General features: G+C 38.9%; 1 protein-coding gene across 1 annotated transcript; it reads right to left on the reverse strand.

Moving 5' to 3' along the window:
• Nucleotides 1-1,984: 1,984 nt before the first annotated feature.
• On the reverse strand, nt 1,985-2,335 carry LOC138910212 (uncharacterized). Its single transcript, XM_070201439.1, has one exon. The coding sequence runs from the start codon at nt 2,333-2,335 to the stop codon at nt 1,985-1,987; it is 351 nt and encodes a 116-aa protein (XP_070057540.1).
• Between the last annotated feature and the right edge of the window lie 21,931 nt (nt 2,336-24,266).

Raw genomic sequence — 24,266 nt, forward strand, 5'->3', positions numbered from 1 at the left:
GCCCAAGAAGGCTACAGCCGCCCAGAAGGGCAAGTCCGTGGCTGATGAGACTATAAGTTGAGAGCCACAAGTTACCAGGGCTCGGGGAGAGTCGCATATTGAGACTCCATCTTAAACTTCAGATACCCTGCCCTCTCCAGAGGAGATCCGAGGGGTACCAGCTCCAGCGCCCGTTCCAGTACCCCCAGCTCCTCAGCTAGATGCACCGGGTCAGGAGATAAGAGATGTTATTTAGTTATTGACTCGATTAGTGGCCGCATAGGCAGGAGGTAGGTATTGGTCATGAAGATAGGTCCATCAGTGCGAGGGTTCATGATTTCATTAATTTGGACCCTCCGATATTGACGGGAGCAGATCCAAACGAGGACCCTCAGGTATTTATCGATATGATAGATAGGACTTTGAGGATAATGAAGTCCACTGCGACTAAATCAGTTGAGCTAGCTTCCTATAGACTTCAAGATGTTGCAGTTAATTGGTACGAGTCTTGGGAGTTGTCCATAGGTAATGATGCCCTTCCAGCAGTATGGCAGGAGTTTACAGAGGCTTTTCTTCATCATTATTTTCCACCAGAGCTTAGACGGGCCAGAGTTGATAGGTTCTTGACCCTTCGGTAGGGTAATAGTAGTGTTCAGGAGTACAACCTTCAGTTTGATTCTTTGGCTAGGTATGCTCCCACTATTGTAGCTAAGATGGAGGATCGACTTCACCGGTTCGTGATGAGGTTGGAGCCACACCTGCTTAATGACTGTATGTCGGTCTCACTTCATCCAAGCTTTGATATTTCTCGTATTCAGGCATATGCTAAGGGTATAGATGAGCGTAAGAAAAAGTAGAGGGTCGATCGTGAGCATGATAAGGGCCAGAGTAAGAGAGCGAGATATTCAGGTCCTTATGGTGAGTTTTGAGGTGGTCAAAGACAGTAGTACCTGAGGTATCCACCCCAGCTATCGTCTAGTGCACCCCCTCAGTTTGTCGGTAGGATATTTGATCATTCCACCTATCCAGGGACCAGTTAGAGTTCCAGGGCCTTTAGTTCTCAGTACAGGGGTGAGTCAAGTCAGATGAGGCGACCCTTGCAATGATGTGATCAGTGTGGTAAGCAGCATGTCGGGCAGTGCCTCGTGGGGTTGGGTGTTTGTTATACTTGTGGTTATCTAGGCCATGTCATGAGAGATTATCTGACGAGAGGTAGTACAGGTATAGTTTAGCTAGCAGGATCTGTAGTTGGTTCATCATCATTAGTACGCCCCCCGGGCAAGGTTCACAGGCACCAGTTGGTCGTGGTAGAGGCAGAAGTGGAGCATCTAGTTCAAGCGGTCCTCAGAACCGCGTTTATGCATTAGCGGGTCGACAGGATCAGGAGTCGTCACCTGATGTAGTTACATGTATATTATCAGTCTCCTCATATGATGTATATGCATTGATTGATATAGGTTCCACCTTATCGTAAGTCACTCCGTTGGTTGCTAGCAAGTTTGGAGTAGAACCTGAGTTGATTAAACCTTTTGAGGTGTCTACACCTATTGGGGATCCAGTGGTAGCTAGACAGGTATATAGAGATTGTATAGTAGTAGTTCATAGTCTTCCATTTTGCTCGCTTTTTGATATCCAGGGTGAGTCCTCGATACCCAAACGCGATCCCAGCTTAGTCCCTTGGGTTTTTACTCAGACTTCAAAGCTCCAAATAGCTCAAATTAGCTCCATAACATCTACATCACTCGGAATCACTCCAACAAGGTATAAAACACACAGTAAGTACAAAACACTAGCGATTAAAACTCAAACTCAATTGAAAATCATAAGTTAAAGGAAACGTCCCTGAATGTCTAGTCAATGTCTGAATAGAAACATCGGGCTCCATTCTTCGCACCCGAACTAGTGCATACCTCTATGCAGATAACTTCTTCTCATCCTTCTTGAGGTACACCCCACACTTATCTTTCTTAATTACTAAATCCTTCTCTATTGCGCCCTTCACTTTTCACTCAACACTTGCAGCTGGCTTCTCCTTTTTCACCCCCGTTTTTATATCCATCTTGAACGTTGCAGTCTCACCACCCACTCTAAGCATGAGTTTTCTCTCGTGTATGTCTAATATTGCTCTACCCATGGCTAAGAATGGTCTTCCTAAGATTAGGGGTATCTCCTTATTCTCTTCCATCTTCACCACTATAAAGTCTACAGGAAATACGAACTTATCTTTCCGAACTAATACATCTTCAACTATCCCCTCGGGTATCACAGTCGTTTGGTCTGTCAGCTGCAAAGATATTATTGCAGGCCTTATCGCTCCAGGATCATTCTCCAGTTTCCTGTAAATAGATAAAGACATTAAATTAATTGAGGCACCAAAATCACATAAAGATTTATCAAAGTTAAGAGTGCATAACGAGCAAGGTGTCGTAAAACTCCCTGTATCTCCACACTTTTGTGGGAGTTTATTTTGCAATATTGCACTGCAATGCTCTGTGAGCTAGACCACTAAGGTCCCTTCTATCTTTCTCTTCTTTGTCAGGATCTCTTTCAAGAATTTGGCATAAGCTGGCATTTGTGAGGGAACTTCTGTGAATGGCAAGTTTAGATTAACCCGTCTCAGCATATCTAGAAATATCTCAAACTGCTTGTCCAGCTTTTTTCTATATAGCTTTTGGGGGGAAGTTAGAGCATGCATATGCTCGCTCACATCATGTTCCTCCCTTCTCGAAGTTTCCTCTTTTTTCTTTTTCTCTACTCCCTTCTTGCCTTTCTTCTTCTTATCATCTTTAATTTTTCGCTCCTCCCCACTTATCACCTCTTTTGGGATTGGAGTGCGATCTTTCAATACTTCCCCGCTTCTCAAGGGCACATCATTCACTACTTTTTTGGGATTCTTCTCAGTATCAGCTGGGAGAGTATCTGGGATTCTCTCAGACAATATAGTTGCAATTGTTCCCACTTGTCTCTTCAATTTTCTCAAACATGTGCCAAGTTCTTTGATAGTTGCACCATGAGCATCTAATCTATCGTCTATCTTGACAATGAAAGACTTAATTGGATCTTCTAGCCCAGGCTGATTAGGCTGTTGAGGCTGAAACTGGGGCCTCTACTGATTTTGGAAACCTGGAGCTCCTTGTCCTTGAAATCTGGGGTTGTTTTGTTCCCATGTATTTGCAGTACCCCCAGGAGAACATGAAAAACCGGGGTGCTTCTGACCCATAGCATTGGAGTTATAATTCCCAATAACATTAACTTTCTCAGTTGAGGCTTGACACTCATGAGTAGGGTGTCCTCTTCCATATATATCACATACTGAATGAGGCTCATTCTGTATTGAGGCTAAGGTCAGCCTTCTTATTTCTTTGGCCATGGCATCAAGTTGTACCTGCACAGATGTGTTAGCATCAACTTGGTGAATACCAGTTGATCTTCTCCTTTCAGCAGTTTCAGAGGGCCACTAATTTGCATCTTCAGATAACTCATCTAAAATTGTGACTATCTCCTCTGGAGTCTTCTTCATCAATGGGCCTACAACTATATTGTTCAATGTTCTGCGTGAGGCCGGTGTCAATCCATCCCAAAAGTCTCAGAGTTGCATCCATATTTCAATCTCACTATGTTGATACTTTCACACTATTTCTTTAAACCTCTCCCAAGATTCAAACACAATTCCAGTCTTGTTCTAGCAGAAGTTATAGATTTCTCTTCTAAACTTGCCCATCTTAGCTAATGAAAAATATTTATCAAGAAATATTTTGGTCATCTCATCCCATATTCTAATCGATCCATTAGGCAGGCTTCGATCCATTAGGCAAGCTTCAAAGCCAGTGCTTTGCATCATCTTTGAGTGTGAAGGGGAATGCCCTTAAATAAACTGCATCTTATGACACACCGTTGTATTGAAAGGTGTTCATTATCTCCTCGAAGTCCATTAGATGGTTGTTTGGATCTTCGTTTTGCTTTCCTCTGAAGACATAACAATTTTGAAGGGTTTGAAGCAACCCTTGCTTCAACTCAAAATTGTTAGCTGCAACCGGAGGTGGTCTCACACTCGATAATCCTTGGTTGTAGACCGGTCTAGCATAATCACCAAGTGGTCTCCCTTGGCCGGGAGCTATGTTTCCGAACTGGTCTGGAACCAAAGGCTGATTATGAGCAATTCTCCGAGCCCTCTCCTCTTTATAGACAATTTGTGCATATAGAAGAACTGCTTCCTCAGCATCCCGTGCAGCTTTCTCTCTTTGCTGGGCTGCCTCCCTCACAACCAAATCAATATTATCATCATCTCCAACCATATTTTCTTTGGTTGAGGCTTGCCCAACCTTTTCTATGTTCTCGGGGAGATTTCTATCCTTCCTCAACGGTCACAGTTGTTTCTCTATTTCTGGTTCGTATGGTAGCACTTCCTTCCCAGAAGATCAAGTCATGCACCAATCTAGCCTGTAGCATGCGCACAGTCAAAGAACACCAAACGTAAAAAGAGAAAAATAAAATAAAAAGAAAAATTCGTGAATTGTCACTATAAACTATTTCAAACACTATTAATTGCCAATCCCTGGCAACGTCGCCAAAGTTTGACGAGCGTAAAACACACACTTAAATATGCTCGCTAGTCTAATATAGTAAAATATAATATCGTATCCATATGGATTGGAGTTAAACAGATTTATGGTAGTTCGTTGTTAGATTGCTATCCAAGATGATCAATAATTGTGATTTGTTGATTAAAATTAAAATTAACTAAGAGTCTAAACTATTGGCTAATGACAATCGATGCAAGTAATGAGCAAAGAAGGTTATCAATTGGGAGAAGATAGGATTTTGACAAGACATATGCAAGATAATTGTTTGGGATCTAACTCTAGTTAATTCACTTCTAATGTTCAAGTGAGTCTCTCGAATTCACTCAATTATTAGTTCAACCGTTTAGTATATACTCTTCTCGCGATTAAGATTCAACCTCACAAGATGAACTAAGTTAACACGGTGAAGATATGCAAAAATTCGTAGTGGATTGGTCTTTAGGAGAATCTCTCTCGATTATCCACCTAACTAGGTTTAATCAACAATTCAATTAGCCTCTTCCGATTACCAAGAGGAATTAATGAATTCAACCAACAAAATGGAATGCAAAGATATCACAAGTTATGCCTCTCTCGATTACATTAACAAGTGAATATAGATGCAACGATTAAAACATAAAAAATGATTCAATATATAAAACTAGAGTTATAATCCACAAACAATCATCCATGCACCAAATCCATCAAACCCTAAAGAGAACTACTCCATAGACATGGAGTAATTCATCACAAATATGTTTAAGTTAATAAAAAATATAAAACGATCCAAACTCGTGTCTTGAGTGAGGATTGAATGATGAAATCCTTGTTATTTTGTTTCTCCACCTCCTCTTTAGCTTCTTTAGGTTTAAGATGTGTCAAAAGGCCAGAAAATAATATTTTTCCATGTATATATACCAAGTAGGGTCCCAAACGAAACCACCTTCTTCTAGTCGAAATGGGATTGTAGCTCTGTAAAAAATGCACAGGCGCGCCTCATGGGGCGACGCGGGCAATTGTAGAGTTTACCTACAATTGGGGCGACGCGGGCAATTGTAGAAGCAATGAATAAGCAAAGGAAGATATTAATGGGAGAATATAGGGTTTTGATAAGATAGGTGCAAGATAATTGTTTGGGATCTAACTCTAAGTAAGACTTTAATTGGTTGTAATATGGACTGCGGGACGGGTAGGATACATTTAGATATAAGAGTGACTACACGTCCCTAAATACTTTAATACATACACTTCAACATTCAAAACTTCACACTTATGTCAAACCATGACTCCACCTTCACATCAATATACATTAACTCCCTACTTCTTTTAGCATAATTACATTAAGAATTACCACTTATCATTGGAATTTTGCACAACAATACAACTATAATTTTTTTTCTTCTTTTTCAAATTATGTGACTCTTAATTTTTTCACAACAGAGTACCTTTCTCCTTATTTCATTAGTCCCACTCAAAATCCAAACCAACCACCCCACACTTCAACTTTTACAAAGTTCATATCAAATTCAAGTGCTCATGCGAGGTAAAAGGTTCAAATAGATGGTCAATTCAAACAAATGAGAAAGGCTTGTAATGTGGTTGCCAAAGAAATAGGATTACATGCTCAAAGGGGTTAACTACGATACATAACAATTAGGTGGGTAATAGCATATAACTGGCTCAACAAAGAAATTCCTATATCACTTCCAAGACTAAATAAAACTACTATTTCACTTTGCAAATACACGGAGCAAGTTCTAAACATCAAATGCAATAGACAGAATAACACAAAAATCTCTCACACACACACACGACACATAACTTACTCAGGATCGGACTCATCAAGACACTCTAATCAAAGCAGTTAATCAAAGTTAAGATCATACAATTTAATGTACTTCTACAAGAGTCAAAAACTGAGCCTAAGCGTCACAACTAAATCACTCATTATTCTCGAGGCAGAACAAAGTTAAGAGATGTTGCTTCAATTCAAATCATAGTACAAGGTTCTTTACTCCTAATAAAAATAAAACTAACTACACTCAGTTCAACCAAAACCCTTAGAAAAGAACCGCGACCCAAAAAAAAATCAATGGGGAATTAATACACTACCTACAAAAGAATTTTTTTTTTGTCTTTTTTCTTCGACTTTAATCCCTCAAGAAACCTGTCAAATGATATCCATCGTCGGAAAAAATCAAAAATTTTAAAAGTTTTTCAATGTTTTCTCTATCTCTAACTACTCAAACTTACAAAAAGACAATTAAACTAACAAACGTAAAACTAAACTAATACACTAACATATATACAATATATAAATATCTTCCACCCCATACTTTAAGTTGTGGTATGTCCCATGACACACAATTAAAAAGCATAAGGTAAAGAAAACTTTTCTGAATATCTAGCCGAGGTCTGAATCAAAGTCGGGCTCCATTATTCGCGTCCGAACTAGTGCACACCTCCATACAGACAACTTCTTCTCAGCCTTCATGGGGTACATCCCACACTTATCTTTCTCAATCATTGGAGCCTTCTCTATTGCGCCCTTCACTTTCCACTCAACACTTGCAGCTGGCATCTCCCTTTTCACCACCGTTTCTACATCCATCTTGAAAGTTACAGTCTCCCTACTCACTCTCAGCATGAGCTTTCTCTCGTGTATGTCTAATATTGCTCTAACCGTTGCTAAGAATGGTCTTCCTAAGATTAGGGGTATCTCCTTATTCTCCTCAATCTTCACCACTATAAAGTCTACAGGAAATACAAAACTTATCTACTCGAACTAATACATCTTCAACTATCCCCTCGGGTATCACAGTCATTTGGTCTGCCAGCTGCAAAGATATTGGTGCACACCTTATCTCTCCAAGCTCATTCTCCAGTTTTCTGTAAATAGACAAAAGTATTAAATTAATTGGGGCACCAAAATCACATAAAGATTTATCAAAGTTAAGAGTGCCTAACGAGCAAGGTATCGTAGAACTCCTTGGATCTTCACACTTTTGTGGGAGTTTGTTTTGTAATATTGAACTGCAATGCTCTGTGAGCTTGACCACTGAGGTCTCTTCTATCTTTCTCTTCTTTGTCAGGATCTCCTTCAAGAATTTGGCATAAATAAATAAGATTAACAATGAATTTAATAATTGAAATTGAAGAAGATGACAAGCATGCCCCCAAACGCACTATCTCCGAGGACAAAAATAAAAGCAAAGATAAGGACAAGTGATGTTTTTTAATTGAGAGCAAAAGTAAAATATAGCATATGTTCGACCAGAATTTTGTGTGTTACAATGACTGTTGAGCCTGCTATTTATAGCTATACCTAGGGAACAAGATCCTTGAATCAAACCCCACTTAAATGATAATAAATGAGTCATTTATCATGTAATGCCTCGTAGAATATTGTAAAAATTTAAAGGTGTCTTAATGCTTGAGTGGCACAAGTTAGCTATATAAGCTGAGTAGAAATGGATTCCTGAGTTATTTCTTAAACGTAGTTACTTTTACGTTAATGAGACATATTCCAGATATGTATAAGCTATACGAATTGAGAAACAAAATATGTAATTTAATAGTGAACTATAGGGTCGATGCCTGATGAAGGGATAAAAATACCTTAACAATGAAATAACTAATTGATCATATTATTTGGAATTTTCGCTAATTCTTGGAATGGGGATTTGGATGAAATAAACCTGAGACTTGGCTCAACCAGTTGATTTCTATTTACTGGGCAGCATGCGGGCTTAGTCAAATTATGTACAATTATAAATGGTAAAGCAAGGCTCAAAGTAAATACTACGGGCAACAACTAAAAAGAGAGAATGGGCCTCTATGGTGTTATATTGTGGTGTGTGGGCTGTCACGTTTTCATACCTCTAAAGTGATATATTAGCAAACACAATTTTTAGGTGTCTAATACATATATTGGTATTATATTAAAATTAGTGGTACAAGCCTTCGGTGAAAGCCATTCACAACAAATGGGAGGGGTCATATTGGGGAGAATCTCCGGGAGATAATAACACAGAGACCAAGCATTATCTTGGTCATATTCTTTGACTGAGTGAAAAGGCAGCAACACTGGTTGCCTCTCCATCTCTTTCGGCAACGAGAATAAGCATTTTGTGGTGGAGATCAAGCTGAAGAATAAGCTGCTCCAAGTCTCAGAGGAACACAATAGATTAAATTGGCAAAAATCTCAAGAAATATTCACGCACTCTAAAGAGGGAGAATTTCTAGAGTCACACAAGAGAGGTAATTTTACAACCCCGATATCAGTTAAAGTACTCAAGTATGATTGTCACGACTCAATTTCACCTGTAGGTCGTGACGGCGCCCAATACTACAGCTAGGCAAGCCAACTAATAAATTAAGCATACATTGATAAAATTTAAAACCAAGAAAATATAAACCCAATCTCTACCAATGTGTGTGCCAAGACCTGCTGTCACAAGTGAATGAGCATCTAGTAGATTATACAAAACTCCAAATACTGTCTGAAATGAAATAGACAGAATGTAAATATAAGAAGAGACACTGGTAGCTGCAAAACGGCTCAGAAAGGCAGCTCACCACTATGCCTCGGGATGACGTGGGTATGTGAAGATAGGTCCTCCACTAGTACCTGTCTCAGATCCTGCACAAAAAGTGAAGCAAGTGTAGTATGAGTACGTAAACAACGTGTACCCAGTAAGTATCAAGCCTAATCTCGAAGTGGTAGAAACGAGATGGCCGACTTTGACACTCACTATGGGTCAATAATAATAACTGAAATAAAATTAGGATTTTTAAATCAGCATGATTTACAGAATTTACAATAATTTATTTAATCAGCGGAAATAATCAAATTCCTTCAACTGTAACAATTCTCAATATATTAATTGAATTCCTTCCATTCAAATAATTTCCAATTTATCAATTAAATCTCATTTACAGGAGTAACAATTAATTCCTTAACAAACAAGAATAATAATTCATTAAATCCCAAGGATTTTTCAATTTATTTATTTGCTTCACAAGCTGAAATAAATTATTAAAGTATCGTGTATTTTTATTATTAAGCACGATTTCTGCCGAGGACGTACGGCCCGATCCAGAGTGTCATGTACACTGCCGAGGGACGTGCGGCGCGATCCATAGATGCATCTATCCTGCCGAGGCGTTCGGCCCGCTCCACAAGAAAGGAGGACATTTTCTTATGTGCCTCCGGAAGGAGAGTATATTTATTATAAGATAAATTCGGGAGGAGAATAATTTCTTTTAACAATTAATTGATTTAAACAGAAAATCAAGCTTATGAGATTTCTATCCTTTAATATATTTATCTAATAATTCACAATATATTCATATATATCAATTATTAGTAATTAATCAAAGAATACAATCTACACAAGTAATGCATGCTTTGAGTCCTAAACTACTCGGACTTTAGCATTAATAGTAGCTACGCACGAACTCTCGTCAACTCGTGCGCACGTAGCCCCCGCAATTAGCAACAATTATTTAATTTTAATCACCTATGAGGTAATTTCCCCTCACAAGATTAGACAAGAGACTTACCTCGTCTTGCTCCAATTTAATCCACTATAAGGCCTTTTCCACGATTATCCAACTCTATCTGGCTCGAATCTAGCCAAATTAATTTGATACAATCATTAAAAATTATAGGAATCAATTCCATAAGAAAATACTACATTTTTAATAAAAAGCCCGAAATTAATTAAAAATTCGTCCGTGAGGCCCACGTCTTGAAATCCGAAAAAAAGTTACGAAATCCGACAACCCATTTAATTACGAGTCCAACCATACCAGTTTCACTCAAATCCGACTCCGAATCGATACCGAAATCTCAAAAATTTATTTCTATGAGATTTCTAAAAATTTTCCAAATTTAAATCTCAAAACACTAATTTATGGTGAAAACAATGATATACTTGTATATGTAGACCAAATCCGAATTAGAATAACTTGCCCCAATATTTTTCCCTTGAAAATCTGTCAAAAGTCGCCTCTGCTCAAGCTCAAGTTCGTCAAAATGCCAAATGGGACGAATGTCCTCTGTTTTTATAACTTACAGCTCTGCCCAGTTCGATCAAGGAGCTCGATCAGGGGAGTTCGATCTCAGGGAGCTTGATCTTGGGAGCTCGATCAAGGAGCTCGATCTCAGGGAGCTCGATCTTTGGAGCTCGATCAAGGAGCTCGATCTCGGGAGGTCGATCACAGGTAGCTCGACCTCGGGAGCTCGATCTTGGCCCTCGAGCCTTGCCTTCGATCGTGGCTTCGATATTGAGCCTCGTCACTGGCTTCAACTCAGGCCTCGATCGTGGGCTCGTTATCTGGGTTCGATATGGGGCTCGATCACAGCCCAGAATATACAGCAGAAGGAAAAATTGCAACAGCTTTTTAAGTCCAACTTTTGATCCGTTAGCCATCCGAAACTCACCAGAGGCCCTCGGGACCTCAACCGAATATACCAACAAGTTCTAAAACATCATACGAACTTAGTCAAACCTCTAAATCACATCAAACAACGCTAAAACCATGAATCATACCCTAATTCAAGCTTAATAAAACTAAGAGTTTTCAACTTCTACATTCGATGTCGAAACCTATCAAATCAACTCTGACTGACCTCAAATTTTACACACAAGTCATAAATGACATAACGGAGCTATAAAAATTTTCGGAACTGGATTCCGACTCCGATATCAAAAAGTCAACTCATCGGTCAAACTTCCAAACTTATATTCTTGTTTTTAGCCATTTCAAGCCTAATTTAACTACGGACTTCCAAATAAAATTCCGAACACACTCCTAAGTCCAAAATCACCATACGGAGCTGTTGGAATCATCAAAATTCTATTCCGAGCTCGTTTTCTCAAAAATATTGACCGAAGTCAAACTTAGCACTTTAAGGCCAACTTAAGGAACCAAGCGTTCCGGTTTTACCCCAAACACTTTCAAATCCCGAACCAACCATCCTCGTAAGTCATAAATCATTACAAGTACCTACGGGAAGTTTTATTTTAGGAAACGGGGTTCTAAAAGTCGAAACGGCCGGTTGGGTCATTACATTCTCTCCCACTTAAATATACGTTCGTCCTCGAACGTGCTAATGATTGTTTCGGAGTTGTCCAAAATCACTGTTTAACACTTCGAGCACCTACCTGTGCTACCACAACCAATTGAGCACATTAGCTCGAGACAAATCTGAAAATTCTCCCCTTTATTTAGGCAAATAAGCCTTAGCGTCGAATTCTAACATCCAAAATTCTTCACCATGCCTGTTTCCAACCTATGAATGTCGTATCAATCACTACCCGATACTCCAATACAGGATTGCATACCTTTGTTGAATTTAGACCACGCACTGCATCATTCACATGACTATAATAACATCCTCTGATAACAATAGCCAAAATTCCACGAATCTGATGTTCACAACACACGTCATGATACATATAAGTCCTGTTCCAACTCTTGAAATGCTTCCACGATGGAAGGAATGTGTAGAAATTCATAACCAATTGCCGAGTCAACAATTATTGAGTTTTCTCCTTCTGACAAGAACCATTGCCTCATTATAACTAAATGATGGTATTTGCTCTTTATTACACTTCATATAATCCGATCGCACTGATCCTGAATCCAATAATCTCGTCTCACCAAGTATAAGCTGCTCAAGCAATAAACCACCTCAGACGTTGTCAAAAAGCCTCATATGACGCCACAATGAGCTAATAAGCTACGGACTCGATTGTGATACATAAGAAAAATGAACTCTGGAAAGGATTTCTCAACCCTCGTGACTAATTAAACAACTGAAAAGGTGTCATGAACCTTCCTCAGAAAATGGGACACAAACACACAAAATAGAATATAGGGGACTATACTCAACATCACATTGTTGCGACGTGTAACCCAATCCATACATGATACCGTTGCGGTGTGTAACCCGATCCATACATGATACCCGTGGCGGCGTGCCACCCGATCCGCACAAAAACAATCTATTAAAAAATACTTACCGAGCTAGAATGCTCATTACTACAAAATATCTGAATATCGGACACAAGCACACTCATTGCGTAATATCATCCCTGGGAGGACCGACAACGCCATACGCTACAAAACCCAAGCACAACTAAGGTGCGATATATGATCTGAATCTCGAGAGCCATCCTGCTCATATAACACCATCGCTATGCAGAACCTCAACACATAAGAAAATTATCAAGCCATTTCGCAACTCACACAGCACAATATAGTATTACTTGAAATAACCGACGACGAAATGACATCCAGCGTCTGAATACTCCTCCATAGGGAGTGGTTATGCTGAAATGAACACATCTGGCTTGATATAGAGCCCATATTCATATTCAAATCCATCCACAGACCTCAAGCAAATTCTGATCGCATCGTACTAGGCTAATAACCTTTCAAGTATCCATAATAACCCTTTTTCCCATAATATACAAGAATAGCCATCATAACCGGAACAATACTTCTACAGTCTACAACCAAATAAACCAAGCACCCTATGGGCATAAATTCTCGAATCAACGATATTACCCAAATCTTCATAATTGGTTTCAATATTCACTCAATCAAGTGACTACATGTCACTCTTACACAATCTTTCCGTGAGATACGCTCCCACGACCTTTCGCACCAGGTAACAAGTCTGCACATCCATGCTACCGGTTACACTAATGCTGTAGAGCATATCAAAAATCCACAAATCAGTACACAAGGTCTCTTACACCTGACATCGAACTTAGATGATGCCAAAAACAATACCATCTTACTTTAAACATCTAAATCCCTTTCCTGCTCATCCGAGCTCATGACATCCTTGTCAACACCGAACCGAAATCTTAAATCCTCAACTTTCGAATCCCATGCTACTTAGTGCACTTAACCATACCAATGCGCAGGAGTACAAGAATTCCATCATAACTCCCAAAGCACTAATAGATTAAACACTTCATCTTATAGAAACCTTCTTCTTAATTCATTTCAAGAGAACCATTGCAACACGTGACTGAATTCCCATATCCGTAGAAAATACCGGCCTCAAGTAGTGGTCTAAGCCACCATAACTTTTCCGGGATCCCTCTACACATAACATGCCATAATACCTGAATCCCTCCATATAAAATTAATTACGGCGGCCGCCAAGCCTCGCACGTACCGCCACAAATTACATGCATAACTCTATGCACTGAAGGAACTGGTCATTGCCACCATCATGTCGATTCAACCATTGTTAGTCGACTCGTCTTTTTCTTAATTTATTCTCAACTTGCCTTAGAAATAGTCACAAAGGAAATATAGTACAAACATATTGTCTAGATCAAAGGGAAAATGTTCGAAACAGATTAAGAGAGGATGAACACTTGTTATGCAGCAAACGTGTTTAACATGATAGCTCTTACGCTGCAATACCAGGAAACACTATTGGTGACTACAATACTGGGAATAAGGTGAGTCACTCATCAAGGATGGAATCAGGTGGACTAAGTCCTACACTTATAAGAAGAACAAGAAGGCGTCGTTGAAGAATTTAGGAGGATCTCAAGTTTTAGAAAAGGCCATGTTCGGGCCAATGATTTTGTTGAAGTAAATATATATGAAGGGTGTTGATATGTGTTTTGGGAAGTATTTCGCAGTAAAGAGGGATTGTGAGAATGTTCATGAGGGAAGTAGAGTGGTTTATTAAAATCCTATAAGACTTATAAGGAGAAATGAGGGTGGCTAAAAAAGGTATGAGAATGATGTTACTTCACATATTGAGGCAATGCCATGCAGGTTGATGTTATCAGGGTGTGCGCACAAGCTAGTAGATGTTATTCATTTGAAACAGATGGTCCCATAAGAAAACTGACCTAGTAATATCTTTTGTTGGGAAATTTGGGAAAAAAAAGAAGACAAGTTGCAAGTACTAATAAGATTGTAACTGTATCAAGGAATATTTTGTAGAACTCAAATCCTATGAGGTCATATGAAAGAGAAATCTGATATAGATGTTCCACTAATGATGAAATATGACAAGATGATCATTTATGCCTCTAGGAAACTCTATGCCTCATGTGTCGAATCAATGATTTCATCACAATGATTAACAATGTCGGTACTATTGGTAGTAACCTTCATGTTTCTTAGGATATAACATCCTGAAATGTTGTGCTTAGTACCTTGATGGATTTTGAATTATTTTAGCCAATCTTGAACCTCGTTGTTCATAATTATAGAAACCAGTGGAGGTTGAAGGCTCAAACATGTCAAAGAAGCATCATCATCCAGTGATCAAGTATAATAGATATGAAGTTTTATGGTCATATTCAAGCTAGCACATCTTAGAGTGATTATTGGAGGTCTCCAAAGGTTTAGTTTGGGTGTTTGGTGTAGGGATTTAGAGTTGAAGAAAGTGAACGGGCTATTCTAAAGATTTTCTCTATCAATATATTGGGTGAATTGTAAAGGAAGGTAAAGTATGTGTAGTCACATTAGGCCTTATGAAATCTTGAAGGAAATAGGCCAAACTAGAGTATGATGTATGTAATATTGAGATTAATGTTGTTGATATATATTGCTATGCTTTGTCGAGTTATGGAAGTTATGTTAGGGTGGTTTTGGTGTTACTCTGGCAGGTGGTTAGGCCCAAATACAGGGGAGACTCTGCCAAAATTTCTGAAAAACAATTTGAGAGTTAGTCAATATGGGGACTTGAGGTATGTGAGAAAAGAGATAAATTATGTTAAGTGTTTGGGACGGACACTACTCCTCATTCGAGGATGAATGATCTTAAGCGGGGGAGAATCTAAGGCCCCGTTAAAATTTCCTAATGATTTAATATTTTAAAGTGCGACAACGGTATTCGGGAATAACATATTCGAGTATCAAAGGAGACCTATGGGGTGGAACCGCATTATTTTGACATCAATAGTGGTTCAACGACGCCGTTGCTTTGCATATATGTGGTATCACATTTAGAAAACAAGCTCCAAATTCAGTTTTTATTGAAGCATTAGATCTGTATTGAAATTACGGAGCCGTAGCAAAAAGAATCATCAAGTTCAGACATCGTATGAGAGAGTTATGCCCATTTTCGGGCGAAATAGAAATAATTTCCCATCGTCAGTGCCCAGGGTAGCGTGGGGCGCTAGCCTTGGCACTGGGATTTTAGAGGTTCTGGAAATTGGGCCACAGGTAGCGCCCCACACTGCATGTGATGCCCGAAACGCTATATACTCATTCGGGGTTCATTTTATCCCATTTTTCTTGACCGAACTTTGTGGTTTTACACCACTATCTCAAGACCTCCAACTCCCCCCATCTTCAAGGTGAGTAATCCCTACTAATTTGGTATTTCATTCAATCAATTCCACCCTAAAACTAACTTAATCAACCATACAATACATAGATCTTCAAGAAATTTCTTCAAGAACTCAAAGGAGGGTTTTTGCAAGATTTCTTCAAAAAGGTAATCCTACACCCTTAGACTTACATGTATGGATATATTATGAGAATATGAGTATGAATTAAATATTTGAACTTATGGTATGGCGATTGAAAGCCATAAGTTTCCAAGATAAATACATAACCATTGTAGATATTGAAAGGTGATTACTTGATGGAACTTTGTTAGTTGAGGGTGGATGGATGGTCATGTATGTGATGTTTGGAGTTATGGATTGTTTAAGAATTATGGTGGGATAAATTGTTGGTAAATGGTAGTTGTTGGATGAACTAATTCTATGGTTAAGAGATGTAGAGATTCATGCCTACTAGATGTTTGATAAAATGCCTAAATGGCCTAAATTATGGAATTTGTTACTAATATTGGTCCCATTGAATTATGTTGATGTAGATTGAAGTTGCAAGAGTAGTTGGTGGTTTTAATATCACTAAAGATCTCCATCAAGGCATGTTGGCTAAACTCTTCTCTTAGAATTTAATCCCACGATATTCATGTAAATTATGTAAGTCCCGAGTGATTCATTATGAAACTCGCTATTCCAAGTAAGATTGGGTTGAAAGATATATGTTCAAAAATCATCCCAAATGCTTTATTCATGTTATGTTACCAATTTAGGATGTGTTAAGATATGATTGTGCATTAATAATATTTCGACTTTAAGTCAAGTTCAAATGAAGGCTAATATGCCAAATTTTGTGAAATATCTCTATGTGCCTTAGACTCTAAATTGCTCACATGTGTACTACACACCTTGATTTGAATTGTATTTATTATTGATGATGATAATGATATTTGAAATTGATAAGGTGAGCATGAAACACTAAATATGGCCAACGTGCCAAGAATGATCTTATAATTATGGCCATTAGTGCTAATGAAATAAAATGATGTGAGAAAGGTTATGAAATGAGTCTCGACTAAAATGTTTTAAAATGACTTCGAAAATAGAATTTCCTAAAAGCTTTCGTACTCAAGTCATGCCATAAGTGGTTGTTTTAACAAATACTATGCTTTGTGAGTATTTCCAACGTGTTTTGCATTCTCTCATATTCGTGAGTAGAAATTGTGTATTGCCCCTTGTGGGGGAAACTGTGTCAAGAATAAATGGTGTGTTATTTGCTGATGATTTAAACTTGCACATCAATTGCCAATCGTTTTACTCCACTTCTCGGAAAGAAATCTATAGTGCTTAAATTGGTCATTTAAAATGACCTTAGAGTTGTGATTTCCGGAATATTATATGTATGTTGATATTTATGATGATGATACCTGAAAGAGAAGAAATAAAAGTGTGGAATAACAAATATGGCCACCGTGCCTTGAATAAAGAGTCTTGTGAATGACCAAAAGAGCGAAGGAGATATTGTTGTTATTATTGGTTGAAAATACTAGTGGAGATTTATATAATGTGGAAGATGATGAGGTAAATACATTTGTACCTGTGTTATTTTTGTGAATTATTCCCCTTATTTGGGATGAGATTGATGTGATAAAATTATTCCTCTTAATTGGGATAAGATTGATTGATATAAAAGGGTTGATGTCTCGAATAAGACAGCCTAGCCGATCGGGTCGTGATCGGACACCATGCCACACACATGGTGGTGATTGTGCTAGAAATTGTAATTGAAATTGAGATTTTGGTTGATGTCTTCAAATAAGATGGCCTAACCGGTCGGGTCGTGATCGGACTCCGTACTAAATTTACAGTGGTATTAGTATTTATGGTAATTGTGGTTGATGTCCCTAATAGATAGCCTAGTCGATCGGGTCATGATCAGACGTCGTGTTAAAGACGGTGGTATTGATATTGAGAGAAATTATGGTTGATGTCTCTAATGAGATAGCCTAGCCGATCGGGTCGTGATCGGACTCCGTGCTAAGAGTACGGGGGTACTGGTTTTGTGAATAATGGTGTTGTGAATAATGCTATTATGAATAATGGTATTGTGGACAATGGTATATCGATATTAAAAATCTCCCAATGTGAGATATGGAAATCTATTTGAACAGTGTCTTGATCCTAAATTAAGGTTTGATGTTGATTAAATCTTCCTTTGATATCATGATAATCTTGTTGTATTATTTGTCATTCTATTGAGAGGGTGTTTAGTTATACATACTAGTGCTATTCGACAGTACTAACGTCTCTTTTGCCGGGGGCACTGCATCTTTCAGTGGATGCAGGTGGTTCCACAGCAGGAGACATTGATCAGTGATAGCAGTACACCTTCTTCCCAGCTGACTTGGTGAGCCCTACTTCATTGCGGGGTCATGTATCTTTTGTACCTTGTGTATTCCGTTTGAGGTATAGCCGGGGCCTTGTTGCCGGCATTATCATTGTACTCTTCTTTATCCATAGAGGCTCCGTAGACATAGTGTAGGTTGTGTATTGGTGCTGGGAAAGACAAAATATGTTATGTTGTAGTTGTATTACTTGTCCATTCGAGACATTAAAAATGATGAAGCTATTGGAAATGAATTATTGTAGATGTGAACACCATTTTGTCTAATTAATGAAAATATGTATTATCTCCATTTGTGGATGAGTTTGGGTAGAATGAAATCTAACAGGCTTGCTCGATCGGGTTCACTCGGTTGAGCGCCGGTCGCGCTCCTCGATTTTGGGGCATAACAGTAGTAGTACACTCGCACAAGCATACACCGTAGCATGCCCCACTTATACTAGCTCAGGAGTATGAAACTTGATATTTATTGATCGTGCCCATGTGTTCTTGTATTATCTATTTTTATGTTGATATTGAGCCCGTGACCACGCCCGACGGATTGTGATATTGAGCCTGTGACCCCTCCGGGCGGATTGTGATTGTGAGCTTGTGACCACGCCGGTCGGATTTCAATATTGACACGTGAGATGTCCATGCGGTTGTGATTTGAAATCTGGGCACAAGGTGCCATAAGCATAGTATGGTGGGTTGAAACACGTGACATGTGACTATGAGATGAGGTATCAAAAAGTGAATTCGTTGTGAAAATTGTGATAGAACGACTTTAGTAATTGGTTGTCCTTTGTGTTCCTTATTTTGTTTCAACGATACCTCACAGTGTTCTTATTGCTTTACTTTTTATATCACTTGTTGATTCTTGTTGCCATTTACTGATTTCTGCTTTCCATTATTAGCTTCATACTTCTATACTGCACGGGTTATTTTGTCTAGTGAGTGTCTTGACTTGTACCTCGTCTCTACTCCATCGAGGTTAGTCTTGATACTCACCGAGTATCGACCGTGGTGTAATCATACTATACTTTTATACATTTTTGTGTAGAGCCAGGTATTGGAGATATCAGACTTGGGCATAGTTAGCTTGTTGATCGCGAGGATTCAAGGTAGAGCTGCTTGGTCGTTGCAGTCCCTTGGAGTCCTTTACTTACATTGTACTATCAGCTTGTTATTGAAACAATATTGTATTTTAATCATTGAGATCTTTCAATGTACTTAGCTAGGGTTCGTGGCTCTATATTACAAAATCTTTGGAGGTTGTTATGATTATTGTCGCGTAGTCCTATTTCGATTTTGTTTCGGTATTTATATTAAACTATGTTTCAAATTGTCATTGTTAAATTGCCTTAGCTTATTGTAAGTATTCGGCTTACCTAGTTTTAGAGACTAGGTATCATCACGATATCCTACGGAGGGAAATTGGGGTCGTGACAACGACAGAGGCAGCAATGATTCTTCTCCAGCCAGATCTGGTCGGATCTATAGAGAACTGAGAGGGATGATAATAAAGGAAATAGCATAATCAAATTTATATAAATAGCATAAGTCTGAGGTCTCAATACAATAAAACTTATAATACAAAGTAAATCCCCAAAAACTGGTAAGTACGGAATCATGAGCTTCTACTACATAATACAAGTCTGAAACTGAACAATTAGTACACTGTCTGAATTGGAACAACAGTATGAAAGGAAAAGACAAATCAAACTTCGACCAAGGATGCAGCTCTACTTCGCCTCTAGCAGATAGTCCAACAAGCAAGCCTACCGCTGATAACTGGTCCCCACACCTGGATCTGCATAATTAAGTGTAGAGTGTAGTATGAGTACAACCGACCCAATGAACTCAATAAGTATCGTAAATAAACACGATCAGGTAATAGAAACACAAATTACTAATGATGCTAGCTATCACCTATGTAGTTTTCTCTTTAAAACCGGTACAGAACAATAGTTGAATTGAATCATAAGTTAAGTAAGAAAACACGTGTGTGTGTAAGTGTACAATTTTTCACAAATACTCAGCTCAGTCAATATCTTGGCATACATAGATGATATGCAGTTAAATTAGATAAATGTTCAAGAAAATTACAAGTAAAGATGGAATGCAAAATCAAACAATGTCACAAATGTACGTAGAATTTAATAGTTAAATTCTAGGCTTATAAGAGCCTGAGCACAACCCGAACATGAATAAATAATCCCGGTGTCTGCACATGAGTTCAACCCCATGCATGTGTGCACCCAATAGCACATAGCTATCACAATAATTCAGGCAATTAGTGCCTCAACTGAGTTTAGATATGATACTTACCTCAAGCAAATCAAATCACTCCACTAGAAAGCCCTTCCCACGCGTATCAATCTCCGAAAGCCTCGAATCTAGCCAAAAATAACGTAATACTATCAACAAAAGCTATAGGAATTAATCCCAGATGATAAAGCTAAGATCTTTAACCAAAGTCAAAAAGACAATCCAAAATGTCAACCTCAGGTCCATGTCTTGGAACCCGAAAAAATTTACAAAATCCGAATACCTATTCAATAAAGAGTCTAACCATACCAAACTCATCTAATTCTGACCACAAATCGACCCTCAAACCCGCAAATCTTACACTCCACTACATGGGTCAAAACTCCCCAAATACCAACTTAGATTCATGATCAATAGGTGAACTAATCAATGGGTAATCAAAATACGTGGATAAAAGTGATCAAAATCACTTACCTCTTCAATCTAGGTAAAACCTCTCCAAACATTGCCTAAGTCTGCTGTTACAACCCAAATTCGCATACCATAGATCACGCCGTAAGTTAGTCGACGTAAATCCAAGAAGAGATTATCTTTGAGATGATAAGAAGTTAATCCTACTGGTCTTAAACGATACAAGGGTGTATAAGAGTGGTTAACAAGTATTAGAAGTTAAATGAATCAAGAATGTTGTAAACCGTATTTTCGAGTAACACTAGAGGTGATTAACTGTCCCAAGAGGTCTTGTTTTAATGTATTTGAATCATATAATATCCGCATCATAAGTGTTGAAGTCCAGCGAGTTATGAAACAAAAGTCGATAAAAGTTGTCGCAACTTAGGTTTATAATTTTACTTAAACTTTAGGTCAAATATTACTGCATTTTTCTCCCAATGTGCTTGGAATTATGGGGTGATCTACCTATCAAATTGATGATCTATGAGTCTAGTTTCCAACGCATTAAACCGTTTGTCGATACGATCTCGAAATAGAGAGATATTTGCATTTTCGCGAGAGTGCGCGAAGCTGCTCTCTATGGGGCCCACAAAGGCGGTTTAAGACATATGGACATATATAAGATACTTCAACCCCGTTTTAAGTCATTATTTTTCAGTATATTCAGACCTTATAACCCTAAAAACAGTCTCTCAAGGTTCTCTCATGATCCAAGACCCAAACAAAGGGCAAACAACACAAATCAAATGTCAGGAATCCCGTGGCACTAGTAAGTTTCTTGTTCTTCTTGTTGTTGCTGATTTTTGTGTTGTTCCAGCTCGTGTGGGAGGTTTTTTTAAGTGTTTTATGTTCTGTAAATGCACCTTCAAGTTTTTAATATCAACCCTAGGTGATTTCAAGTCTTCTAAAGTAATTCTAGTGCCGAAAAACCCGAATTAATTGCTTGTTTCGCTTCCTTGTTCTTGTGGCAGAATTGAAGGGATATTTTGGGGAAAATTAAGGTCAAATTGGAGTTGTTCTTTCTGTTTAAAGGTAAGGAACCTCTTACTCTATATATATTTAAGATCATCCAAGTTGCAGCTAAGTCGTTGAAGCTAGAACTTGTGAAATATATATCGAAAGGCTTGGTAGTAATGTTGTTGATTGGTGGACTATTTTAGAGGCTCAATATGATTATTAATGATGTTGTTTGGGCTGTTTGGTGATTTTATTGACTTGTGGGAAGTCATATAAATAGGGGAGGTGCTGTCCGTTTCATCGTAAAATAGGTTGCGGTCGATACATAATAGTTACGACGCTTAAACGATAATAATAGTGTCATTTGTCTTATTGTAGACTAAGGAGTCATGACATTTGCATAGCTTGAGGTTGGGCAGTATATACAAGGTATGCGAGGCTATTCCCTTCATTCTTTTGCACGACTCCGATTGTACATAATGTAATGAACGAGCTCCCAAAGATACTCTACTCTTAGAAGCTAGCAGTACTTACATTGCTGCCCTTCTTATGAAACGATTGATATTGATGTTACTTCTCTTATTCTTATATTATCAATGTTGTTGGTAGTTCCTGATTCTTATAAGATTCTTGATGAAGAGTTAATCCTAATAACGTGTACGAAGGATACCGACCTTACGTCACTCCGAAAGGTTCAAAATGTGATTCCAATGAGTCCAGCATGCATCATATATATGTATCTATTTTACTCTACCGAGCCGCGCTATAGTCGGCCGGGTATGGCACCTATTGTGCAACCACTGATCAGTTGGGTTTTACCGAGCTCCACATGGCCGGGTACGATTCTACCGAGCCCTATGATGGCCGGGTACGTTTTACCGAGCCTATTATGGCCGGGTACGATATGATGATGGTGATGCCCACAAAGGCGTATGTTTTAAAAGTTTATGTATATATATGTATGTATCATGTATTTTATGTCAGTAGCCCTCAGAGGTACCCAGATGTCACTGGTTGTATATTCTCTATCCCTGTTTACATTATTGTTCTCACTTATGCTTTCCTGCCTTACATACTCAGTACTTTATTCGTACTGACATCCTTTTTATTTGTGGACGCTGCATGTCGTGCTGCAGGTCCTGATAGATGGGTAGACGCAGCTCCCCCATCACAGTAGGCTATCCGGTTTAGCGGTTATTGGCGAGACCCCTTCTCCGGACTTGCCGTGGTCTTGGTATGCATTTTTGTTATAGACATTATGGGTATGTCGGGGCCCTATTCCAGCAATATTGTAGCACTTATGTTCTTTTTGAGGCTCATAGACAGGTGTTGACTCATGTATGGTTTGGAATGCCTTGTCGGCTGATTTTTGTTGTATAGTCTTTCATGGAACCATGGTAGCTCGTACCTTATATATAGTTTCTTGACAGTCTTGTCGTTCCATGTTACGTATGTTCATGACATTATCTTTCATTGTTGGATGTTCATGATCCATGTCTACCATTTATATTGGTATTGTCGGCCCTTAAAGTTAATAAGAAAGATTAGATAAAATGTACGTTGGTGCTCGGCAAGTATGGCACGGGTGCTAGTCATGACCCTCCAGTTGGGTCGTGACAAACTTGGTATCAGAGCAAGTCTGTCCTAGGGGATGTCTATGAGCCGTGTCTAGTAGAGTTTTGATTATTGATGTGTAGCGCGCCACATTTATAATCAGGAGGCTACGTGACATCTAGGGTTGTTACCTTCTTCCTGAATCTAGATCGTGCGTAGAGTTGAGTCATAAGTGTTCATATCTAATATTCACCTTATTTTCTTTCAGCGATGCCTTCGACTAGGAAGCAAGCGATTAGTAAACGGCTTGATACAGCTGTGGGAGAGGGTAACATTCAGGTGCCTCCAGCCAGAGCAGGCCAAATTGAGGCTCAGAGTGAGATGCCGTCTCATACCTCTCTGTCTCCTCCCGAGGATATTAGGAGGCACCCAGTACATCCAGTTCCTCCGTCTGGCACTACAGACCATGATATGCGCAGTGCGGTGCAATTGTTGACTAGCTTGGTAGCTGCTCAGGCTCAGAGGCAGAATACCGGTGCTGCTGATAAACCGGTTAGTGCGAGAGTTCGTGATTTTATTAATCTAGACCCTCCAGTGTTTACCGGATCAGACCCCAAGGAGGACCCACAAATATTTATTGATCAGATTCATCGTACATTGCGGGTTATGCATGCTAGTGATACGGAGGCAGTAGAGTTGGCTTCTTATCGGTTACGGGATTTAGCGGTTTTCTGGTATGATAGTTGGGAGAGATCTAGGGGTCCGAACGCTCCT

Source organism: Nicotiana tomentosiformis, chromosome 1 (assembly GCF_000390325.3).
Source record: "Nicotiana tomentosiformis chromosome 1, ASM39032v3, whole genome shotgun sequence".
Classification (NCBI taxonomy): domain Eukaryota; kingdom Viridiplantae; phylum Streptophyta; class Magnoliopsida; order Solanales; family Solanaceae; genus Nicotiana; species Nicotiana tomentosiformis.

Excerpts from the sequence above, each read along its gene's own strand:
- LOC138910212 (XM_070201439.1), bottom strand. The coding sequence starts at position 2,335 with ATGTCTTTATCTATTTACAGGAAACTGGAGAATGATCCTGGAGCGATA.